Here is a 24,420-nt window from a genome sequence, read left to right as displayed (position 1 = left end):
TTCCCTTTGTGTTCGTCATTTTGGTTAATTACTGGAAGATGGTGGTCAGTTATTATTGTTTTTTAATTTGACCAGAGAGAGAGAAAGGGAAAGTAAGAGACCAAGCCGCCAGGTCCGGGATTCGAACTATGGTTGGCCATGTGGGAGTGCAGCACCTTAACCACCATGCCACCTGCTGGCCTGACTTTTTTTCATTTTAATTTGCCAGAGGGCACATGCGCTCACCAGAAAGAGGCAGAGAAACAGGGGGGTGGGGAGAAGGAGAAAGCACTCCCACGGGGCGTGATCACACCCCAGTCCCTTCTCCCCCATTCCTCTATCCTGCTGGGGTAGGAGCGTGTACGCACACGCACCCACCAGATCTGGGACTTGAACCATGTGGTTGGCCATGTGGGAGCCCTTAGATGGTTGGGAAAATCTGACGAATTTTTCTATGCTTTTCTATGCAAAAATGTGTCATGACTTTCCCAATGACCCAGTAGCTCCTTTAACCACCGGGCCACAGGCTGGCCCTGTCTTCACTTTCCTGTCCCAAGAGTTACCTGCCTGTTTACCTATGACCAGCACAATGACCTGCCTTATGCGCTGAACCGAGGAGGGTGCCGTGGTGACTCTGGGTTCAGCGTGGGGATGACAAGCCCAGTTAGGGCTGCTCTGCCGTAGGAGGGGGAGGGGCAGCGCAGGGCCTAGTCTGCCTATGCCAGTTGAGCATGGAGTGGCTGCCCAGCAAATATTTGTCAAAGGAATGAATGGGCACTCCTCAGTTATCTAGTAACTTACAGCTAACATGTCCGTGTTCCAAGCATTTTCATTGTCGTTACATCATAGTGTTCTTCTAATAACCCTGTGACCAGCTAGGATGAGGCACTCACATCGGCTAGTAGTGACGCTGTGGTGAGGCCAAGTGATTGTCCTGTGCGCGCATAGTAAGGTGGCCGCAGAGCTCAAACTGCCAGGCCAGCCATAAGCTCCCCTTAACTGTCGCATTCAGGTTCCCAAAAAGGCTGTCACTGCTTTTTCTGGAATCAGGGCAAACCGGCCCGTTCTCATATTTACTCACCCCTTTCTCACAGCTCCCCACCCTCGGAAGCTTCTGTCCAGTCTCATGTTTCTCAGTAGGAAACATTGCACCCAGGCCCAGCCGCCCAGCACCCTGCCATGACGCTGTGCTTCACAGACTAGGACCACATGGGAAGGCTGGGTTCAGTTCCTGCTCCAGCCTAGAGGACAGGCGGGGTGGCCTGCACAGATAACCCCAACAACTAGGGAGGCTAAGGCAGGAGGACTATGGCCCTGAGGCTGCCTCCGGCAACATAGCGAGACCCCCCCGCCCCGACTGAAAAAGCACGAGGTGGTACTCACCCATAGTTCCAGGTGGGAGGCTGAAGCTCTGGCCACAACAGCAAGACCCTTCTAACAAACAATCAGTGTCAGAAAGCATTGCACTGGCCACCTTAGAAATGGCACACCATGGTAGGAAAGGTACAGCCAACAGGAGGCCTCCTGGACTAGGTACCTCCGCTAGATTCTCTTGGCTAGGTATTTTCATTTCGGTAGTGTCCCGCAAGAAACTCGATCTGATTAGCCTCCGTCCCTCCGTTGAGCCACGCCACGTCTACTCCATCAAGCCCTGTGGTCACTGGTCTAGTTGGGCGGAGGGGTCTGGTCCGGGGAGGGGTAGCTGGGCATTCCCCTCTGCTAACCTCATGTCAATGGCTCCTTGTCTTCGTCAGGTATGGGCCACGGGCCTCAACCTTTCGTACAGTGACCAGCTGGCTCTGACGCAGCTCACCTTGTACCTGACAGATGGCCACCTGGATTGCGGCCTGAGCACCTTGGAAGTGCCCCGCCCTGTTCCAAAGGACGAGAAGAAAACCGGTCACCCTTGTGGCCTCTCCACGCCGGTAAGTGACAGATGAGTCCTGATTGCTCTCGGTGCTCAGCATCTCTCTGCCGCCGCACACTGAGCGGTACGTGCCCACCTCTCTGCGTGTAGAGAGACGTGCTGGTCCCAGCCAGCCAGTGGTGTGGTGGTGAAGGCAGGTGGATCCCACATGGCCAAATGCATGGTTTGAGTCCTGGGCCAGGAAGCTTGAAAGACATGCCAGGTGCATGTGCGTGTGTGCCCAAAATCCCAAAAGGAGATTGGAGAAGGGACTGCGGCATGACCATCCCCTAAAGGGTGCTTCCCCCCACCACCCCCACCCCCGACATTCTCTGGTGAATCCTCTGACAGATCTAAAAAAAAAAAAAAATTTTTTTTTTAAATAGGGAACCTAGGCAAGTCTCAGGGCTCTCTGAAATGGGCTCTAGGAATGTGAAGGTGTTGGACAGAGGAAAGGGGGGAGGATATTCCAGAAAGAGAAAGCAGCGTGCAGCAGCTTGGAAGAGCATGGGGTGTTCGTTCGGGGCCTCCCCTCAGTTCTCCACTCGTTTTCCTGGACAAGGGCGTCGGAACCAGTTCTTTCTGACAAAACCCACATATCTGTAGCCCCAATCTCTCTCCTGGGCCTCAGACTCCGAGATCCGTATTCTCCAGAACTGCCCTGCTGAGAGTCCTCTGCGTCCGGCTTTCCAAAACTGCACCGCCATCGCCCGTCTTTCTGAACTGCTTGGGGGATCAGGCCACCATCATCCCAGCTGCTAAAATGCCTCAAATCTGCTCCTCCAAGCCAGCACCTTGGTTTCAGCTTTGATCGTCACGCACAAGATTCCGGGTGTCCTGTCTCTCCCCTCAGCCTCCACGAACACGGCAGTCAAGGTGGCAAGGAGGGAAGACTGGGGTGCTTTGCTCCCCTGAGTAGGGGGCTTGGAAATGGCTTCTGTAAGCTCCTTTCCCCCTTTTTTATGAAGGCCCTTCATGATCTGCCTCTTCCCAGGGCCACAGCCTCCCTCTCCACTGCTCCCATCGCTCTGGCAGCCAGGGTTGAGGGTTTTCAGCCTCGGCACCTAGACAGCGGGGGCTTGGCCGGGTGGCCACGCTGACCATGGGGAGCGAGAACAAAGGTCAAGTGCAGCACAAAAGACTGGGGTTCTCGGCTGCAACTGCTCCGACAGCTGCTCAAGGGCGTGCTCTGCCTTCTCCTACACAGTGGGCTTCATGCGTCTCCTGGCAGGTGAGGCTCTGCTTGAAACCCAGACATACCGAACAGACAAACAGGGAGCTCCCGTGGTTAGTAGGAACCCCCTTCTCAGAGCAGGGCCTCCTGCCTCTCTGCTGAGCCCCCTCAGGTACAGGAGACACCTCTAGATTTGAAGAGCCCGTGTTCAACCCTGCCCAGGGTCTCCACAGTCACACTAGAGAGGGCACGTCTTGTCTCGGGGCTCAGGCAGCCTCCTTCCCAATCCAGCTGTCGTAAGGGGTTCCAGCAAGTATCTCTCTCACAGGAATCCCCTTAATCTCTTTGACTTTTTAAGAAGAGAAGTGAGGAACCAGTAGTTGGCATAATGGCTATGTCGCTGGACTCCCATATAGTCGACCTTGGTTCGAGTCCCAGACCCGGTGGCTTAAACTCACGCCGGGCGCGTGTGCGTGCGTGCCCAAGATCCCGAGAGGAGAATGGAGGAGAAGGGATTGCGGCGTGGCCATCCCACCCTGGGACAGTCTGCCACGTTGAAGGGCAGTGTTTTGGGAGGCCGGAAGGAAGAGTCATACTTGGAGCACAAAGCCTGTAGCTTCCACTCCTGGCTACGGGCAACGTGCTGGAGCTCCATGATCAGACGTCTGGGACACTTTCTGTCTCTCTGTCTCTGTCTGTCTGGTGAGCGCACAGGCCCTATAGCAAAAACCTCTCGACAAAAATAGAAGAAGAATAGAAGCAAAATTGAAGTGAGGAGCAAAAACAGAATTCTTTTAATCAGGCCCCAGGACCTTACTGAGAATCCCTAAGCCCTGACAGCTCCGTGGCCTCCACCTTCACCAGAGGGCTCTATAGACTCCTAAAGTCAGTGCCGGGGGGAGGAACTGACAGTAGTGAAAGCCTGAGCCCTGCCAGCTGTGACCCTAACTCCGTGCCAGAGGCTGGCTTAGTACCCACATCAAGACTCCCCAGAACAGTCTGCCGCATTGAAGGGTGGTGTTTCGGGAGGCCGGAAGGAGGAGTCGTACATGGGGTGCGAAGCCCTTTCCCATTTCCCCACCTTGCCTGTAGCTTCCGCTCCTGGCTACTGGCAACGTGCCGGAGCTCCACGATCAGGTGTCTGGGACACTTGGAGGGACTCCTGCACACGGAGGGAGGCATTACGGTCTGTGATCATCATGTGTCTACGGTCGCAGGGGAGAAGCTCTGCAGGTCTTCCGATGCAGGGATCAACGGAAGGGGCTCTTGGCTTGGGAACAATATAAACAGTGTACTTGTCCAGTGCCACTGTGCTCATCTGTGCACACCCCCGTGCACGCGGACACACGCGATAGCTGTTCCTTGAAGGGAGCGTGCACACGGGCACACGCGGTACAGTCCGTAACCACTGGAGCCTCCTAAACAGTGTGAGCGGACGGCGATGCCGTCACGTCTGCGCTCGGCTGACAGCCCCCTCTGCAGCCTGAAGAAAGGAAGTGCACAGGTGAGACCGCAGCGCTGAGCGTGCCTTCGGGACTGGGGCCTGCGCACACTTGCAGTCTGGGCCCGCTCCTTAGGTGATACGCTATTCTGGGGAAGGATAAACTTTTCTGGACTCTCGGGGGAAGAACTTTGTCTCGTACTGGAAACAGGTGGCAGACTGTCATTTAGACCCTGTTAGACCAGGCAACTGGGCTCCTGACCCAGCATCCTCCACAACTGACCCCCACAGGTGTTAACAAGGGCTCCTAAATCCCATGTGTATACTTTGAAAATGAAGTCACCTGATAAATTTTGAACATTTTTTTAAAAGAATTATTTATTTTATTTATTATTATTTTAAATTGCTATGGGCACATGTGTTCATGAGAGAGAGAGGGAACATGAGAAAGCAAGCCACCAGGTCCAGGACTCAAACGGTGGTCGGCCATGTGGGAGTCCAGCACCTTAACCACCACACCACGAGCTGGCCCCGACTTTTGAACTGTTGATTAACATTCTATCAAAATCAACATAAGCCCTTACACCCTTTTCTATTGGTTCCATTGGTTTTCACCCTTCCTCTCTCTTTCTGGACCCTCCACACCAGAGCTGATGAGTGGCCAAAAGGAAGCATGTCTGGGAACATCTTCAAACACCCCAAGTCATTTATACGCATTTTAGCAGCACATGATCTGTAATAAATGATTAAGTAAAGCCTTTTGTGTTAAATTACGATGTTAATAATGATTCTGTCTCCTGTAATTTATGATGAATTCTCGAATGCTCCGGGTTTGATTTTGATAGAATGCGACGACGCCCGAGTTTGTGTGTGCCTTTATTTAGAACTCCTTTGAAGGCACGCATCTCCCCGCGACGGCTGCTCCTGTAATTATGTACAAAACCAATCACTCATTAGAGTTAGGATACATTATCTTCTAGACAGATGAGGCTAAATAAGCAACACATTAATAATTCAGAGAGCAGTTCATTATGCATGTGGAGGCCTGCTTCCTGACTGAAAGAGGAACCTCGTGAGCCTCTGCCAACCCTTAAACAATAGTTCCGTGTTATTGCAGCCACACTCGAGTTTACGCTTGTTAAACTGCTACTTGGATTATTTTATCAAACATTCATTTATTTGTGGTCCCTTACTGCCGAGAACAGATTTTAAAAGCTCCTTTTTTTTTTTTTAAGTTAATGATTTGAGCAGTGGGTGTTATTAATTCTCAGAATATTATCAACATGATTAATTTCCAGGCAGAGATTTATTACATAAGGATTTCAACTATGTCAACTGAAATGCATCACTGTCAGAACAAGCATCGTGGCGCAAATAGGATGCGCCGCACTTGGAGTGCTGGTGCTCAGGACGGAATCCATTTACGCTGCGACTGAAGCAAAATTACATTCTCCAGTGAAAACGAGGATTCCGAGCTTCCTTTATATGGCTCGAAGCCTTCTCGTTAGATTGTGATTTAAAAAGGTAGTTTAATAAGACTAGATTCCTACCAATAAAGTGTCCCCCCCCCTTGCTTTTTACTAGAAAAGGATCATCTCGAAAATTCCCACACATTCCAAATGTGGCCGCTGGGGATTCGGAGGGAAGCGCGCTGGCCGGGGACTCGGGGTCATGCATTCTCATCTCTCTGACCTCAGTTTCTTCATTTGTAAAGTAGAGGAGGGCACAATGATCCCAATGTCTCTTTTTTTTTCTTTTTTAAAATTTGCTATAGGGCACGTGTGCTCACCAGAGAGAGAGAGAGAGAAAGAGAGAGAGAGAGAGAGACAGGAAAAGTGAGAAAGCAAGTCACCAGGCCTGAGACTTGAACGGCGCTTGGCCATGTGGGAGTCCAGCACCTTAACCACCACGCCACCTGCTGGCCCCATCCCAGGGTTTCTTGAGGGATTTGACTTCACAGGGCCTACAGAATGGGGCTCTGATCCAAGCTTGGCCCCGGCAGCCTTGTGTGGTGTGGAGGGCTCCAGTGAGGGGACACGGAAGGCCTGCCATCACGCTGCAGCCTTCCCCTGAAAGATCTTTCCTTACTCTCCTTGGGACCAGCAGTTGGCGTAATGGCTATGTCGCTGGACTCCCACGTAGTTGAATGTGGTTCGGGTCCTGGACCTGGTGGCTTAAACTCACGCCGGGCGCGTGTGTGTGCATGTCCAAGATCCCGAGAGGAGAATGGAGGAGAAGGGATTGCGGCATGGCCATCCCTCCTGGGGGGTGATTTCTCGCTTTCTGTCTCTCTGTCTCTCTCTGTCTGTCTGGCGAGTGCACGTGCCCTATAGCAAAAAACCTCTCCAAAAAAAAAAGAAAGAAAGAAAAAAGATCTTTTCTCACTCTCCTAGAAAGGGCTACTGTTGTAACAGCTCGCACCCGACGTCCTCACCAGGCCTCGGTGAGCAGGGGCAACAGAAATCAGCTGAAGTAAATCCAGCCAGTATTTGGCAGCACCCACGTGTACCAGGCCCCGCTGCACGGAGGCACAGGGGTGCACAGCAGGGCGCTCTGTGCCCTGCAGAGGGCCCAGCGCGGTCTGAGGCTAACCGCAACGCGTGTTAACATGATCACCGCATTGCAGGTGTAGGCACTTTTACTCCACACCAGGTACTTCACCAAGTGCTTCATGTGAATCTTTTTGCAGCCCAATACAGACGGCAGGTGCTGTGAGTTCAGATGAGGAGATGGAGGTTATGTGACGTTAAGGAACTTGTAGAGGTTTCTAAGGAAGCAAGTGCTGAAGCCAGACCCTAGCCTCAGGGCTGGAGACCCACAAGCCTGCGTGTCGAACATGGTGTTGTCCAGCCTGCCCGGCACTGGCTGGTTGTGGCCACAGTGCAAGTTCATCTTCCAGAGGCAGATTCAGTTCCCTGTGTAAAGGTGACAACAGGCATACTGCCATTACCCATGGGCTTGTCACTGCTCTGAGCACAGCAGAAACTCAGTAGGACTGCATGGGCCAGGTGGTGGTGGAGGCACCTGTGATGTTCAAAGGAAACGCACATGGGACCAGCAGTTAGCATAATGGCTATGTCGCTGAACTCCCATGTAGCCAATTGCAGTTCGAGTCCCGGACCCAGTGGCTTAAACTTACGCCAGGCACATGTGTGTGCGAGCCCAAGATCCCGAGAGGAGAATGGAAGAGGAGAAGGGATTGTGGTGTGGCCATCCCCCCTGGGAGGTGAGATGATTTCTCGCTTTCTATCTCTCTGTCTCTCTCTGTCTTTCTGGCAACCGCATGCACCCTATAGCAAAAACCTCTCCAAAAAAAGGAAACGCCCGTGGTCGTGGGACAGGTTTCCGAGATGGCAGATATCCGAATAATGAAGTGTACAGACAAGCCCACGTCATGTGTCCCACCTGCCACAGAGAGAAACTTGACGATAGTTTTCTAAAAATAGTTCAGGCACTAAAACTATTTGTGAAATACGTATTTTCAAGTCGTGTCTCCACAATCAGACTTCCTGCGGCTCCCGTTCCGTTTCACTGCACGTAACACAGACGCACAACGTATCTGAGAGCTCTAAGTGCGAGCGGTTGGACGTCGACAGTTCCCCCGCACACCCTCTGGGTGCCACCTTCCCCTCAAAAGTGGCCCCACGCTCAGTGTCTGTGTGTCCTTTCAAAGCATCTTTTTGCAAACGCACCCTGTGGCCACTAATACACACAGTGTAAATCTTCCCTTTCCCCTGGAGAGCGTTTTGTACTGATACGCTAACTACACTCCCAGACTTTTGTCGGCAGCACAGTATCCCGCTGTGCGGACGAGCCAAACTCACCCTTTCTCTGTCGGCCCCCGGTTCTCTTCATATTGCGGACACGCAGCCAAGGATACCTGGGGAAAGATCGATTCACACGTACTTCAGACATATCTTAGCATATATTCCAAAAAGGATCGTTGGATTCTTGGATCAGGAGACAAATGTTTTGTTTTCCTTTATGAGGGCAGGAGGAAGAGAGGGAAGGGGAGGAAGACAGATAGGTTTTGTTTGGTTTTGTTTTTCATTGCGAGGGGGTGCGTGTGTTCACCAGACTCCGGAGAGAGAAAGCACCCTCAGTGGAGTGTGGTCATGCAGCAACCCCCTTTCCTCGGCCCCTCCTAACCATCAGGATTTGGGGCATGCACACATGGACTTGGTATGTTTTTCAAGCTACCTGGGCCAGGATTTAACCCGTGGATGGCCATATGGGATCCAGCTTCATTTAACAACTGCACTACATGGTCGGCCTAACATAGGCATGTTTGGCAGGGTCTCACCATGCTATAATCCTCCTGCCCATCCTCACAATGAGCCAGGATTACAGGCACAGTGCACCCAAGCCCGGTGTGACCACGTTGGCCCAGGAACGGAACCTGTGCCTTCCATTCTACGCCACCATCTAGGCCAAAAGACATATGCATTCTCCTTTTTTTTAATTTGCTATAGGGCATGTGCAGTCACCATGAGGGGGAAAGTAAGAAATCCCCCCAGGGTGGGTGGCCATGCCACAGTCTCTTCTCCTCTTGGGATTTTGAGAGTGCACGCATACATGCCCAGTATGTTTTCAAGCTACAGGATCCAGGACTTGAACCGCCCAGTTGGCCGCGTGGGAGATAGCCACCTTCACCATCACGCTGATCGAACCATACTGGCTGATCGAACATACACACAATAGATATTTCCAAATTACAACTTCTGTTTCAGTCCTTGGCGAACCTAAGTGACTTGTGCGTCATCTCAAGAAGGTACATGGCACAAACCAACCTTTAATACTGATGTTTCTATTTGTAAAATGTTTATACTTAAAATACACATAAGCTTATTTGAGCCCCATGATTACTCCAGGACATAAATAAACAAGGGTTATTATACCCATTTTACAGACTAGGAAACTGAGACTGAGCCAAGTCAAGTCAACTGCCCAAGGTCATGAAATAAGTAGCGAAACCCAGGTCTCCTAAGTGAAGTTCCTTTTCATGAAAAGAGAAGTCTTGGGAACCAGCAGTTAGCGTAATGGCTATGTCGCTGGACTCCCACGTAGTCGACCACAGTTCATGTCCCGGACCCGATGGCTTAAAACTCATGCTGGGCGCGCGTGCGTGCATGCCCAAGATCCCAAGAGGAGAATGGAGGAGAAGGGATTGCGGCGTGACCATCCCCCCAGGGGGGTGATTTCTTGCTTTCTGTCTCTCTGTCTGTCTGGCGAGCACACGCACCCTATAGCAAAGACCTCTCCAAATAAAAAGAAAAAAAAATAAAGAGAGAAGTCTTGATGGTAGCGAGTGACAAACGTGGCAATGTGGGACGGACCCATGGGAAGGTCCACAGCGGAAGACTTGCCTGAGTCCGCTGGAGCGTGATGCCCACGCCCTTGGGCTGGCTGAGGCTGGGGTGGGGCACAGCAGCAAGCTCTGGCTTCTCTTGCTTTCTCTCTCTCTCTTTTACTCTTGGAGATAATAAATAACTTTTCTTTTTTTTTTTTTAAAGGCTTAGTGGTTGATAGGTCAGTTCTTATTTTAAATTATCTTATTTGTGAAATGATTTAGTTTAATATGCAGTTACAAGAGCTAACATTTACTGAGTGCTTACCCCATGCCAGACACGGTTCCAAGGTCTGTACATACTGCCCCACTCCTGGCCTCCACGCTCCTGTCGCCTGTGCTGTTGAGCTGGGGAGAGAAGCTCCAGGTGATCAGCAGTTGTCCTGGAAACACTGTGGAGTTGGTTCAGTCCTTTTAGAAGTAAGTGTATTTTGTATGTTCATTTTTTTAGAGTGATTTTTTTGCTATAGGGCACATGCACTAGCCAGAGAGACAGAGAGAAATGAGAAATCACCCCCCAGGCAGGATGGTCACACCACAACCCCTTCTCCTCCGTTCTCTTCCTGAGATTTTGGGCACGCACTCGCACACACCCAGCATGAGTTTCAAGCTTCCAGGTCTGGGACTCAAACCATAGTCAGCCATAGGGGAGGCCTGTGCCTTAACCACTGTGCCCCCTGTTGGCCCTGTATGTTCATCTTTATTAGCATTATTATAACATTTATTTAGCACTTACTGTGTACCAGGAATTTCACCAAGCATCAGGGATATGAGGACACTTGACAAAGCCCCTGTCCTTGAGGAGCTGAAAAGAAAGGAGATCTTGACATTAAAATAGCGGCACGCACACAAAGCCCTGCAAGGTCTCACTGAAATGCCATTTCGGCGACCAACCCTCAGCCTGTTGCTGGAGTTCTCAGGAAAAATGACTGTGGCCTGGCAGGGACAGGGGACCCTTTATGGGAACCTAGAACTTGCTCCTATCTTAAAGTGAAGGGCGGTCACTAAGCACTGAGGGTGAGGAGACCTCCCTGCAAAGGGACGGAGTCTGAGGGGAGCCCATGGTCAGTCAGGAGAGGCCGTGAGCCAGCCAGGCTGGAGCAGAGAAGCGGGAAACGGAGCAGGGGAGGTGGCTGGAGCAGTGCACTGAGCAAGCGGGGACCCCGCCCCCCCAAGCCAGGGACCTCATTTCCTCCCGAAGTCTAGGAGGAGGCGTGAAGGCCTCTGAGTACGAGAATGACGTTGACCAACCCGGGTTTGAGAAAAGTGATCAGAACCCCAGGAGACAGAGATGCTGGCGCAGGGAACAGCTGGGAAATGGCACTGCCGTCAGTCTGAAGGGACAACAAAACCTAGCAGCTGCCACTCATCAGCGTCCAGCCTCCGTGCTAGGGCGAGCTTGATCACCAGACCTCAGAGAAGTCCGCTGATACAGTCAAGGTCTCACACGGGCAGCGGCCTAGCAGGTGACCTGCGCTGTCCTGTCACCTTCCCACTGCAGACTTCTGCCTGCACCCTCTCCTCCAGCGATGAGGGTGTAGACTGGGATGGTGAAGGTAGGAAGGAGGGACAGGCACCACCAACCCGGCTCTTCTTTCAGACTTCTCCCGAATCACAGGCCCAGGTCCGGGAGGAAGCAGAACTGCCGTCCGCATCCAGAGAGAGGCCTCGGGCGGCCTGTCCTTACCTGTCGTCCAGGAAGCACGGCCGAGCGCAGGGAGCTCCTCTGCTGAGCTGCACAGCACTGAGCGGGGTCCCGCTCTGGGGGCTGCCCGCCTCCCTTGCCGACTGGGGCCTGATGTCGGTTTTGTTTGTTTATTAGGTGGTCGGGAAAGTCGTGACATGGTTTTCTATGCTGCGTCGTGGACTTCCCGACGACCCAATATATACCACGGCAGTGTTAGGTTAGGAGACAAAAGCAACCTTGGAACGATCTGGATTAACGGCAATTCCATGCAATTCCATGCTCAGGAACTGCAGTGGGGTTTAGAGCATCTGAGTTCACCTGTGCATGCGCGCGCTCGGGCTCCCGGCCTCGTTGTGAACGCGGGGACATGCCCTCCTGGCACGGCTGCCGGCAGGTCTGTGGCTGTGCCATTCCAGTCCCACCAGACAGCTGACCTGGACTTCTCCCCACCGCGCCTGTTTCCCCAGTTCATCCAACTCCTCTTCATCCCACAGAGCCATGTTGTCACCCTGGGGCAAGGCCTGCAGGGGTTGCCCGGAGTCGTCCTCTAGGGATGGTGTGACTGTCCTCTGCGCTTTCTAATTCACCTGCTCCTGTCCCAAAGCACCTGCTGACTGGAAGGCCCTTGAATTTCATCCTTTGAAGAGGCCCTTAAGGTTGTCCACCGGATCTAGGTCATTTGTTGATTCTTTCTTTCATTCGGCAAGCACCGCGTACCTGTCCTGTTCTCTGCTGGCATCGGGCCCAGCCTGGAGGCTCCGAAACAAGCCATGCCTGCCCCCAGAACACGCGCCATCCTGTGAGGAGACAGCCAGGGAAACAGCGCGTGGGAGGGCAGGCCGAGAAAGCGCAGTCGTGAGGCACACGAGGGCCACACGGATTTTCTTGTGCTACAAATGAAATACAATTTCAACAGCTACACGTGGGACAACGTAATGGAGGCACAACTCGAGACGCGTTCGCCTGGGGGCGCCTAGCCTGGGGGTAGATGTAGGAAGAGCAGCCTTAGTGAATGGGACCGCGGGGTGCCCCTCGGGCATGGGACTCCATGCAGACGATGAAGGAAAAGACACCACGTGTGAGGGAAGTGTATCACAGAGGGGGTCACCAAATCTGAGAGACAGAGAGTGTGTGTGAGAGAGAGAGAGAGCGAGCGAGGACGCAGGACAGGGCAGGGTGTTGGCTCTTCGTGGCCCGCTCCTGAGTTACGCCAGAGACAGCTGGAGCCCGAGGTTGACTGTCATGAGTGCCAGGTGACCGTGCTCGCCCACGACCAGGTCTGCATCAGCAGGCCCCCCTCCTCCTCCTGCTCCAAGTCACTGCACGCTGCCAGGCACCTGGCTGGTCAGCACGGAGGGTCCTAAAGTTCAGGAGCTGGACCAAACACCTTTATCTCTGTGCCCTAAGGTTGGCCATGGCCCCAAACACAAATTGCCAGAGAGAGAAAACCGATTGTCAAGGGGAAATATTATCTCTCACCAAGGGCAGGTGCTCTGCTGCCAGGACCAGTGTCTGCTTTTGCACATATGAGATTGAACGTTTGCCTAAGAAGTGCACAATTAAACCCCCCAGGCCTATATACCCAGGTGATTTGGGGCACCTCCTGCTGATAGGCAAGCAAGATACAGGATAGCAGTTTCCCAAACAAGGACTGCAGTCAGTACCGAAGTTTGTTTTTTTGAGAGGGTTTTTTGCTATAGGGCACGTGCGCTCGCCATACAGACAGAGACAGACAGAGAGATAGAAAGTGAGAAATCACCCCCCAGGGGGATGGCCACACCGCAATCCCTTCTCCTCCATTCTCCTCTCGGGATCTTGGGCACGCACGCACACACGCCCGGCGTGAGTCTTAAGTCACCAGGTCCGGGACGCGACCCGCGGTCGATTACGTGGGAGTCCAGCGACACAGCCATTACGCTAACTGCTGGTCCCAGTACCGAAGTTCTGACGTTGACTGCTCAAGGAGGTGAGCTACACTTAGCAACTGCTTACCAAAGAGTGTAGTGTGGGAAGTGGGGAGATGGGATTCTTCTGCTTGTTTGCTTTTTGGTTGCTATAGGGCCTGTGTGCTTGCTGCAGAGAGAGGGAAAGTGAGAAATCACCCCCCAGGGGGATGGCCACACCGCAGTCCTTCTCCAGCCTCCTCTTGGGATTTTGGGCACACACACGCACCCAGGGTGATTTTCAAGCCGCCAGGTCTGGGAGTTGAACCATGCAGTCAGCCACGCAGGACCCAGCTGCCTTAATCACCACTTCCCTCTCTGGACTGGGGAAGGAACCTACAGCGGAGGGGCACGTGAAATACGGAAGCTGGCGAGGCCTGCTGTAGCCAGGCGGTAGGCATTAACCACACAAGTGCAAAGTCCTGGTAATATATGGGCCCCTGCTATGAGGTGATGAGCGTGGCGATTGCCCATGTGGACTCCCGAGTCTGGTCACGAAAGAAATGTCACACAAACACAGACTGAGGGACATTTCACAAAGTACCTGACCAGTGCTCCTCAAAACCACCAAGACCATACAAAAGGGGAAGTTTGGGAATGGTAAGCAGCATGTTGGTTCAAAGTGCTGGACTCCCACATGGCTGACCATGGTTCAAGTCCCAGACCTGGCAGCTTGCTTCCTCACTCCCCCGACCCCACCCCTCTTGCTCTATCCTTCTTTGATCAAATGAAAATAAATAAAGTTGGGACCAGCCGTTGTTGTAATGGCTATGTCCTTGAACTCCCATGTAGTTGACTGCGGTTCAAGTCTTGGACCCCATGGCTTAAACTCACGCCAGGCACGTGTACGTGCGTGCCCAAGATCCTGAGAGGAGAATGGAGGAGAAGGGATTGTGGCATGGTCATTCCCCTGGGGGATGATTTTTCACTTTCTGTCTCTCTGTCTCTCCGGCAAGCGCACGTGCCCTGTAGCAAAAACCTATCCAGAAAAGTCATAAAAAATAATTAATTAATTAATTAAAATAATTCTTTAAAAGGGGGTGGGGAGAGTTTGACAAACCTAGAAGAACGAGGAGACATGGCAGCAAAATCTAATGTGGGGTCTTGGATGGGACCCTGGGGCAGAAGAAGGGAGTTAGAGAAAAAGCACTAAAATCTAAGGAAAGTGTGCACTTACACCGTAACAGCATTGTATGGGGTCACTGGAAAGGTCATGACATATTTTTCTATGCAAAAATGCATCATGACTTTTCCGAAAACCCAATAGCACTTTGATTCCTGGCTGTGACAAACGTACCTTGGCAATGTAAGGTGTTAACAGTAGGGAAGGGGGGGTGGGAGGTAGGAGCCGTCTGCATTGTCTTCGCCATGTCTCTGTCACCTCCCCCTAGTCAAAAACAGCAAGTGCGTAGCGGGCCTACTCTCCTGTCGTGGTCTCTTCCAGACGCCGGCAACCAGTCGCTATGCAGTGATGACCACCCAGCTGAGACACAACAACCTGTCGCTGGTTTTCCACTACGTGTTCTTCCAGATTTGTAAGGCCCACGGCATCGGCTATGACGTGGAGGTACGAGGTTGTCCAGGGCTGGACCCGATACCGGCCTGCGAATGATCTAGCTAGCTCAGAATTGGGCCCCTTCGAGCAGATGTCCTTCGCGTTCTACGTGACATGTACTCAGCAGAAGGCTGAGTGCCCCTTGAGGGACAGCGGACAGCAGCTCCCCGGGGGAGCTGTTCCACCTACTACTCGGACACCCACCTTGGTAAAGCACAAGCCCAGGAGCCCGCCAGAATGAGGAGGTATTGGGAGAGCCCGCTCTTGAGCCTGAAGCATGCTTAAGAGTTTCCGGAGCTGATGGAAAGTTGCTTATCAAGGAAGACCTTTCTCCGTCTGCTCAGGGGCCGTCACAGTAGCAAGGACTGTGTGGCTTAAACCATGGCTAGTTGTTTTCTCACCGTTCTGAAAGCGGGGAAGCCCAAGATCAAGGCACAGGCAGCTTTGGTTCCTGGCGCATTGACAGCCACCTCTTGCTAACCTGGTGGAAAGAGAAATCTCTTGTGTGTCTTTCCCCCTCAGGTTTTTTGTCATAAGATGTGTGTACTTGCCAGAAAGGGAGAGAGATAGAGGGATACAGAGAGAAGGAAAGTGAGAGATCACCCCCAGGGGACATGGCCACACCACAATCCCTTCTCCTCCATTCTCCTCTCAGGATTTTGGGCGCACACGCACGTGTGCCCAGCATGAGTTCTAAGCTGCTGGGTCAGGGACTTGAACCACAGATGGCCATGTAGGCGTCCAGTGCCTTAATCATCATGCCACCTGCTGGCCTTCTGGTGTCTCTTTTATAAGGACACCAATTCTATCGGATCGGAGCTTCCCTGTTATGGTCTTGCTAACCTCGTCACCTTTCCGGAGGCCCTGTGTCTAATACAGTCACGTGGGACCAAGCTTCGGCAGGGGAACCTCCGTTCAGTCCGTAGCACATGCCCGCCTGCCTACATACTCTCACTTCTTTCTCGAAAGTCTCCCGATTTAAAGCTTCCCCATTTCTGGCCTGATTCCAGTGACACTGTGGTCCCCATCCTGCACCTCGTCCTGACGTAGGCGAGTGAGGCGAGTGTGATGCCACGCCTCCTCCCTAAGCCACGGCCTGCGTTTCGTGCCTAGAAGCTTGTTTCACTCTAAGGAACAGTTCCCTGTTTTTCCACTGGGTTCAGATTTTCACGACTCCGACACCGAGTGCTGTTCCAAGTCCCCAGATTGCCCCACGTGCTCTTTCTTGTTGCAGGATGGGTTTTGTTGGAAGAGCCATCCATGACACAGCAAATATATCCAAATACATTCACTTTCCACGTTAAATATGTATGCACATGTGTGTGTGTATGTATATATATATATATGTGTGTGTGTGTGTGTGTGTGTGTGTGTGCTGTAAGGACCGAACAGTAACCAGTTTGATCAAATGTTTTTATTTGTAGATACTGGACACTTTTTATTTTTCATACTTGAGACTTAGCACAGTTTTCAAGGATCAGATATTTTCACAGGTCTTTGCAGAACACACGGACAGCCCTGTGCATGGGCTAATGGTGACTGTCATGGCCTGGCTGATACTCAGCCATCCCCAGGAGCCACCCGGGCTCTGTCAGGGAGCGCAGGCCCTCTGGTTAGATTGAGTCACGCCGTTTGCGAGCACATCTAACGGAGCTCATATTCCCTTGCAAATTACATTAAAATTGATAAAATAAAGAATGAAAGAGCCAGCTTGAACTGATTTACCTGAAATTAATTGTTGCATCTGCTGCACACGATCCCTTTGGAATTAAATCGTTTTTAACCCCAAACTGATGAGACTGAAACCCTTCCATGTACCAGAAGGTGGCTAAATCTAACTCGTGCTTTATCTGAGTCTGTTTATTTTATTTCCTTCTAAAATAATCAAAGCAGAACCGGTTCTGTGCATAGGCATATGTGGCAGAGAGTCTCCTGCCCGAAAGAAAATATGCCCCATCGCTTTCTACTGCCCGAAATTATTATTAGAGATTTATTTCTTGTGCTAACGGCTTGTATTTGATTGACGTCCTAGTACCCTCGGGAAAACTAAAACATCAAACTAGGTAAGTCACCTTGGTCTCTGAGCTGATCAGATCCGTGTTTAAGCACAGGTTTTAGTTGGGGAAACAGGTTGCTCCGGCCGCAGGGAGGCAAGTGCACGGTGCAGAGGAAGGGGTTCCGGTGAGGAAGGGGTTCCGGTGGGGCCGGGAACTCCCCTAGGACAGCTGTGGAAGCCCAGCAGCTTGGTTCATAGACCCACCACCAGGTCGCCCATGCTAAACAATCACAAAGGATGAAAGAGGCAGTGGGAGAGAGAGAGACTGTGGGCCCAGAGTGATAGAATGATATTAAAAAGAAAAAGCCGGGGGCCAGCAGGTGACATAGTGGCCAAGGTCCCACATGACCGACTGTGGTTCAAGTTCTGGACCCGGCAGCTTGAAATCACCCTGGACACGTGTGCGTGCGTGCCTAAAATCCCAGGAGGAGAATGGAGGAGGAGGGATTGCAGCATGGCCACCCCCCCCCCGGGGGGGTGATTTTTCACTTTCCCTTTCTTTCTGTCCCTGTCTTTCTCTAAGAGGTGCACACGTCCTATGGCAAAAACCTAAAAGGGAAAAAAAAAAAAAAAAAGAAGGACAACTGAGGTGAAAGTTACATGACTACTTGGAAATTTTGGAAGTTCTCCAGCGATCTTCTTGCTATTTTTCCCAGAGATGGTGGGGAGGAGTCTCATCTTTTCAGATCTCAGGGTCCATCCCTGGTCAGGACTCCTCTTGCTGGCTTAGAGTTGCCTTCTCTCGGGAAGGTAAGGGATGGCCCAGCATTCACAGAGCACCTACTGTGCGCTACACTTCAGTACCCCATTTATTCTTCACATCTGTCCGACAGGAAGGTACTCTTCCCAGTGAGGGAAGAGTGAGGACTTCAGGCTTCAAGGCTTGACCCACTTTCCAAGGTCACACAGCCAGGCATTTTGTGGAACTGATATTCGAACCCATGATTGTCCACAAAGTCAAGCACAATTCTTCCTCTTACACTAAGGCTTCCCCTACGCACAATCTTCTCCTAAGGGCTACTTACCATTACCTGCCTTTCTTTCTAAAACAGTATTACCAATGCAACCCAAGAATTCTGGGACCATTTCAAAGGAAATACTCCATGTGGGTATACATCAGAGTTGTATTCTTCAGCTTGCGAAGCACACACTTCTCTCTAAAGCCCCTTTGACGGTCTCTGCCTAACAGCAGGGAAAAAATATACCCAATTATCTTTGCTAAAAGTACATTGCCGTTTTAGGTTATGCTAAGTCTCCAAAGATTACCCACTTATCCAAATTCTAGCACAACCTCTACTACCTGCTTCCACTCTTCGTTGAATTTAAAGTGGATGGTTGGGGGCCAGCAGGTGGCATGGTGGGTGAGACACTGGACTCCCACATGGCTGACTGCAGTTTGAGTCCTGGACGTGGAAGCTTGCTTTCTCATTTTCCCTCTCTGTTTCTCTCTGGGGGGCACATGTGCACTAAAGCAAATAAATAATGATAAATAAATTAAATTAAATAATTTAAAAAATAATAATGTGGATGGTCTTCAAGTGCTCAAGTGCCCAGGATTCTCTGTGCTGGAGGACTGGAGGAAGGGGATCATGGCATAACCAGGCCCTGTGGGAGGTGGTCCTTCTCTCTCTCTCTCTCTCCCCCCTCCTCCCCCTCCCTCTCCCTCTCTCTCTCTCCCCCCCTCTCTCTCATACATGCACATATATTTTTATCATAAATAAAGGAAAGATAAAAACTATCCAAGTGGGTAGTCTTTCTAGAAAAAGCACCATTAACACACAGAAAGAAGATTTCTCAAAAATCCTTATTCTCGGGCTGCCCTAATAGCCTGGTAGTTAAGGGAAGCCGAATCCCACATAGCCGACCATGTAGTTCAAATCCCAGCCCTGGTGACTTGAAAAACACACCAGACATAGATGCATGTGTGCCCCAAATCCTGAAAGGATGGACAAGTGGAAGGAAAGGAATTGGGGCATGACCATACTCCTTTTGGGGAGTCCTTTCTCCCTCTTTCTCTCTCTCTGTCTCTGTGTCTCTCTAGTTAGTACATGTGTCCTCTGGCAATTAAAAAAAAAAGAAGAAGAAGAAGAAGTCCTTATTCTAGACATTGGGCTTTTTCTCCATTATTATCACAGAATTTCTAATATTTTTTTGTCCCAAATCTTGAGGAAGAGAAAGGAAATGAGATGAGCCCGCGAGTTTATTTTTCCTTGATGAAGATTGGAAGGAAGCATTGCTGGGTTTGTAAGCTACTTGGCGGGTCTCATTCCTGGTATATCTGTAATGCTCTGAATTACCCCTGCTGATTTCCTAATGAGATGAAGTCGTAATGGAAGCCATATGGGAAGAGGCGTCCTGTCTCCTGCCTGCCACAGTGTGGGGCAGGGCCAGTCTCACACACACAGGCCGGGTGCCACGGTCCTAAACAGCTCTACAACTGCCACTGTCTCGTCCTCTGGCCGGGATTGCCGAAGTGGGAGTCATTAGGGCTGCTCAGGAATGTTCTGAATCTCCGCCTTTCAGGCACAAATCAGAATTGCACTTCCTCGGCCCTCGCTCGCTAGTTAGGGGTGGTCATCTAACTTGTCATGGCCAGTGAAAGCCAACCAGAGGTGAGACGTGTCCCTCTGTGCGGACACCCTTCAGGGCCACCTCATGGGTTGCCATGGGAATCAGGGAGGCACATCGAGATAGAACCTCCCTCAGCCTGGGCCCCTCCCAAGGGCTCCAACAGTGATCTAACACCCATGCTAGTCCCTGTGGGATAGCATTTGGTAACAACTACAACTTCTATTTTATGAATAACCAGGAACTGGGTTTTGTTTGTTTGTTTTTGGAGAGAGATGTTTGCTATAGGGCACGTGCACCTGCCAGAAAGACAGAGTGACAGAGAGACAGAAAGTGAGAAATCACTCGCCAGAGGGGATGGCCATGCCGCAATCCCTCCCCCTCCATTCTCCTCTCGGGATTTCTGGCACACACACACTCCCAGTGTGCCTCAAGCCGCCAGGTCTGGACTCGAATGGCTGTTGACCATGTGGGAGTCCAGCACCTAAGCGCTGTGCCACCTCCCGGCCCCTGGGTTCTGTTTTTTAAATTACCACAACATTTAAACCCACCTTACTTCGTTGATAAAGAATTTTATATCAAAAGATGGGTGCTCCCAGAACAGAAACCTAAAATCTTGGTATGGTGGTCAGACAGTGGGCGGCAAGAAAACTGCTAGTGAACAGACCCAGACAGAGACCACAGTCTCACTGGGCTGAGGAGACAGGCGCTGAAGTTGAGAACTGCTCAGCTGTTTGGGACCGAAGAGCCAAAATCTGAGAGCAACTGTGATCAAAGTGAGGAGAGCCGAGAAGTCTGTGTGCAGGTACCATCACTGGCAGACTCGTACCTGGCGGAGTGAAGAGCTCAAGACTCCATGAAACCCAGAAAACAGAACCAAAATGAAACAAAAAGAAATTCTAGCTGTGGAGTCGGCAGGTGGCATAGTAGTCGAGGTGCTGGACTCCCACATGGCTGGCCAAGGCTCAAACCCAGGCCTCGTGGCCTGAAAACTCCACAAGCTATGTGTGTATGTGTGCCCAAAATCCCAAGAAGAGAACAGAGAAGGAATTGTGGCATGGCAGTCCCCCCGGGAAGTGATTTATCACTTTCCCTCTCACTGTCTCTCTCTGTCGCTCCCATCTCCAGCAAGTCCACATGCTCTGTGGCAAAAATCCTTTAAAAATATATATATAGTTGGGAGGCTAAAGATCTAGCCGGTGTTTCAAAAGATACATAACATTGGGAAGAAAGAAACTGCAGTTCATATCCTACTAAGTTGAAAGGCTCTAATAATCGTAAGCTTTCAGTGGACACCTCCACCTCAAAGTCCTAGAAGTAAGGATGCTTCCCGAGGAGAAAAAAATATACACAAAGAGTAAGGGAGAAATGTAAATAGGCCAGATCTAGCAAATCTAGAAGAAAACCTTGATGCATCCAGATGGGCTGCCAGCACTCTGCCGGCCTGCCAGACGCAAAACTTAACCCTTCTTGAAGAAAGACCATTAGAGCCTTTCCATCTTTGGTGACGAGTATCCAGTGAAAAGTTAACAAGGTACACTCCAAGACAGGACCAAGTAAGTGAAAACAAAGGGGGAAAATAGAAAAAGACTCGGGATTATTCTAATCTTTGAGTTTAAAGGGGCAGTTTACTATGATTAATATAGTCAAGAAAAGAGAGGGGACTAGCAGGAGGCATAGTGGTTACGGTGCTGGATTCCACATGGCTGACCGCATGGTTCGAGTTCCAGACCTGGAGGCCTGAAAAACACACTGGGCATGTGTATGTGCATTCCCAAAATTCCAAAAGGAGACTGAAGGAGAAGGGGTTTGAGCATGGCCATCCCCCCTGGAGGGTGATTTCTCACTTTCCCTCTCTCTTGAGATCTGCTGAGTGCTCTATGGCCTAAACAAAGAACAAAAGAATCAAGCAAAAAAACACTTCCAACCAAGATTCTATTGCTGGGAGGGAAATCCAATAACTGTCTCACAGGTCCCCTGGAAATTAAATGTCTATTAATTAGTTCTGCATGTGACAATGAGATGCTTTTCCATACATGGAACTGTTGAGCCATCAGGAAATGGTGCATTTTTGCATCGAAAAGCATAGAAAAATGCATTATGACTTATCCAATGACCTAATATTCTCTTCAGTGTATCCCTTTGTTTCCATCATGAGAGAAAAGAGAGTGAGAAGCACCCCCATCGGGTCCCCATGCCGTGATCGACCCTGAGCCTCAGCCAGCCCAGATGTGGGCATGAGCGCACACACACTCACACCCAGCATTCAGACAGGACACACGCTGGGGGACGGTCCCATGTGGGCCCAGTCACGTGAACACCGTGCCACCATCTGGTTCCCAGAACTCTTTTTTTAAAAAAAGGAGATGTGAAGTCCTGAAATGAGAACGGCTTATCGAAAGTGAGCTGTGGTTATGTGTGTTAACAGAAGAGCCCTGGAATAACCGCCCAACAGAAATATACTGCAAGCCACAAATGTGGGCCACAGAAATAATGTGAACTTTCCTGGGGGCAATGTATTTAAAAGTTAAAAAATAGCTAAGGTTCATTTCATGTATATATTGTATTGTATGGGGTCTTTTAAAAGTTCATGAAGGCCAACTGGCAGCCTGGTGGTTAAGGCCGCTGGATCCCACATGGCCAACGGCATGGTTTGAATACTAGACTCTGTGGCTTAAAAAACACACCAGGCGGGGACCAGCAGTTGGTCGAATGGCTATGTTACTGGACTCTCATGTGGTTGACAACAGTTCGAATCCCAGACCTGGTGGCTTAAAATTCATGCCAGGCACATGTGTGTGCATGCCCCAGATCCCGAGAGGAGAATGAAGGAGAAAGGATTGCGGTATAGCCATCCTCCCTGGGGGGCAATTTCCCACTTTCTGTCTCTCTGTCTCTCTCTCTGGCAAGCGCACACGCCCTATAACAAAAATCTCTAAAAAACAAACAAACAAAGAAACACCAGTCATGTGTATGTGTGTGAAAATCCCAAAGAAGAATGGAGAAGGGATTAAGGTGTGACCATGCCCCATGAGGGCTATTTTCTTACTTTCCCTCTCTCTGTCTCTGTCTCTGTCATTCTCTCTGTTGAGTGCACACACCCTCTGCCAAAATTTTTCAAAATTAAAATTAGAGAAGTTCATGAATGGGGCCTGCAGATGATGTAATGCTTACGTTGCTAGACTCCCACATGGTTAACTACAGTTCGAGTCCTGGACCCGGCAGCTTCAAACTCATGCTGGGCGCATGTGTGTGGATGCCCAAAATCCCAAGAGAAGCCTGGAGGAGAAAGGATTGGAGCGGACCAACCCCTGGGAGGTGGTTTCTCGCATTCTGTCTCTGTCTCTCTCTCTGGCAAGTGCATGTGCCCTATAGCAAAAATCACTCAAAAAATTTCATGAAAAATACGTATTATGAAAAACTATTATTTATAGATTTCAAAATATTTTGCACCAAAATAAATGCATACTTTAATTCCATTTTCCCACAAGATATTGGAAATAACCCTATATATTGAAAATATTGTCATTTCTACATGTAATCAATGTTAAAAATTATTCATTAGATATCTGAGTTGTGTGTGTGTGTGTGTATGCACACGTGCACCAAGTCTTTAAAAGCTACAGCACACCTCGGTTTTGACTGGGGTCTCAAGTTCTCAGTGGCCCCACGTGGCTAGCAACTACTGTTTGGACAGCACTATAGGGGTGCAAGAGCCTCAGCTGCCCTGCGTGGGAGTGGACGGAGCCAGGCCCGCTGCGCTGCGTGGGAGTGGACGGAGCCAGGCCCGCTGCCCTGCGTGGGAGGACATGGACGCCCAGGCAGGGCTGAGAGGAGTGACACAAGTGAAGCACTCACCTGAGCACAAAACGCAAAGGAACACGCACAGAGAAACCCATCAGCAGTAAAACAAGTGACACTGCAGTGAAATACCTTACAAATAAAAATCAGGGCCAGCAGGTAGTTAAGGCACTGGACTCCCATGTGGTCAACCACAATTCAGCTCCAGACCTGGAAGCTTGAAAATCACACCAGGCGCGTGTGCATGCATACCCAAAATCCTGAGTGGAGAATGGAAGAGAAGGGATTATAGCGTGGCCATCCCCCTCAGGAGTGATTTCTCTCTTTCTCTCTCTGTCTCTTTCTGTCTCTCTGGCAAAGGCACACACCCTATAGCAAAAATTTCTCTCAAAAAAAAAATAGAAATTAGTGCAAAAAAATTGTGATGAAGAAAATACCAAATTTTTAATAAAAACAGAGTCAGAATACTCACTCTCTCTTTGCCTCAGGTTCTAAAACAACTCATTACGGCACTGTACCAAGGGCCCACTGGAGACCAAATCATCAGTATTTCAGAAGATAGGGCCCAGGAATTGTATGGTTTTTGGTTGTTTTTTAATTTTTGCTTTAGGAGAGAGCATATGCACTGGCCAGAGAGAGAAGAGGAGAAAGGGAGAGTGAGAAAGCACCTCCCCCTGGGGGGAATGGCCACAGTCCCTTCTCCTCCATTCCCCTCTCGGGATTTTGGGCACGCACACACTTGCCTGGCATGTTTTTCAAGCCACCAGGTCTGGGACCCCAGCCACAGAATCAGCTATGTGGGATCCAGTGCCTTAACCATCACACCACCAGCTGGCTCAAGGCTTTCTATTGTTAAAACACTCCAACGGGGGCCAGTAGGTGGCATGGTGGGTGGAACTCTGGACCGCCACATGGCCAACTGAGGTTCAAATCCCAGACCTGACAGTTTGCTTTCTCACTTGC

General features: G+C 50.6%; 1 protein-coding gene across 1 annotated transcript in view; it reads left to right on the top strand.

Annotated features, from left to right (window-relative positions):
• The window catches only part of IQCH (IQ motif containing H), a 284,969-nt gene that overhangs the window by 246,800 nt on the left and 13,749 nt on the right, over positions 1–24,420 (top strand). The window contains exons 19-20 of the mRNA XM_027773807.1: positions 1,734–1,904; positions 14,922–15,044. Of these exons, the coding sequence (XP_027629608.1) occupies positions 1,734–1,904; positions 14,922–15,044 (294 nt within the window). The remainder of the gene's footprint in view (positions 1–1,733; positions 1,905–14,921; positions 15,045–24,420) is intronic.

This window comes from Tupaia chinensis, unplaced genomic scaffold, assembly GCF_000334495.1.
Source record: "Tupaia chinensis unplaced genomic scaffold, TupChi_1.0 Scaffold000377_2, whole genome shotgun sequence".
NCBI lineage: Eukaryota > Metazoa > Chordata > Mammalia > Scandentia > Tupaiidae > Tupaia > Tupaia belangeri.
This window is presented reverse-complemented; position numbering and strand designations above follow the sequence as displayed.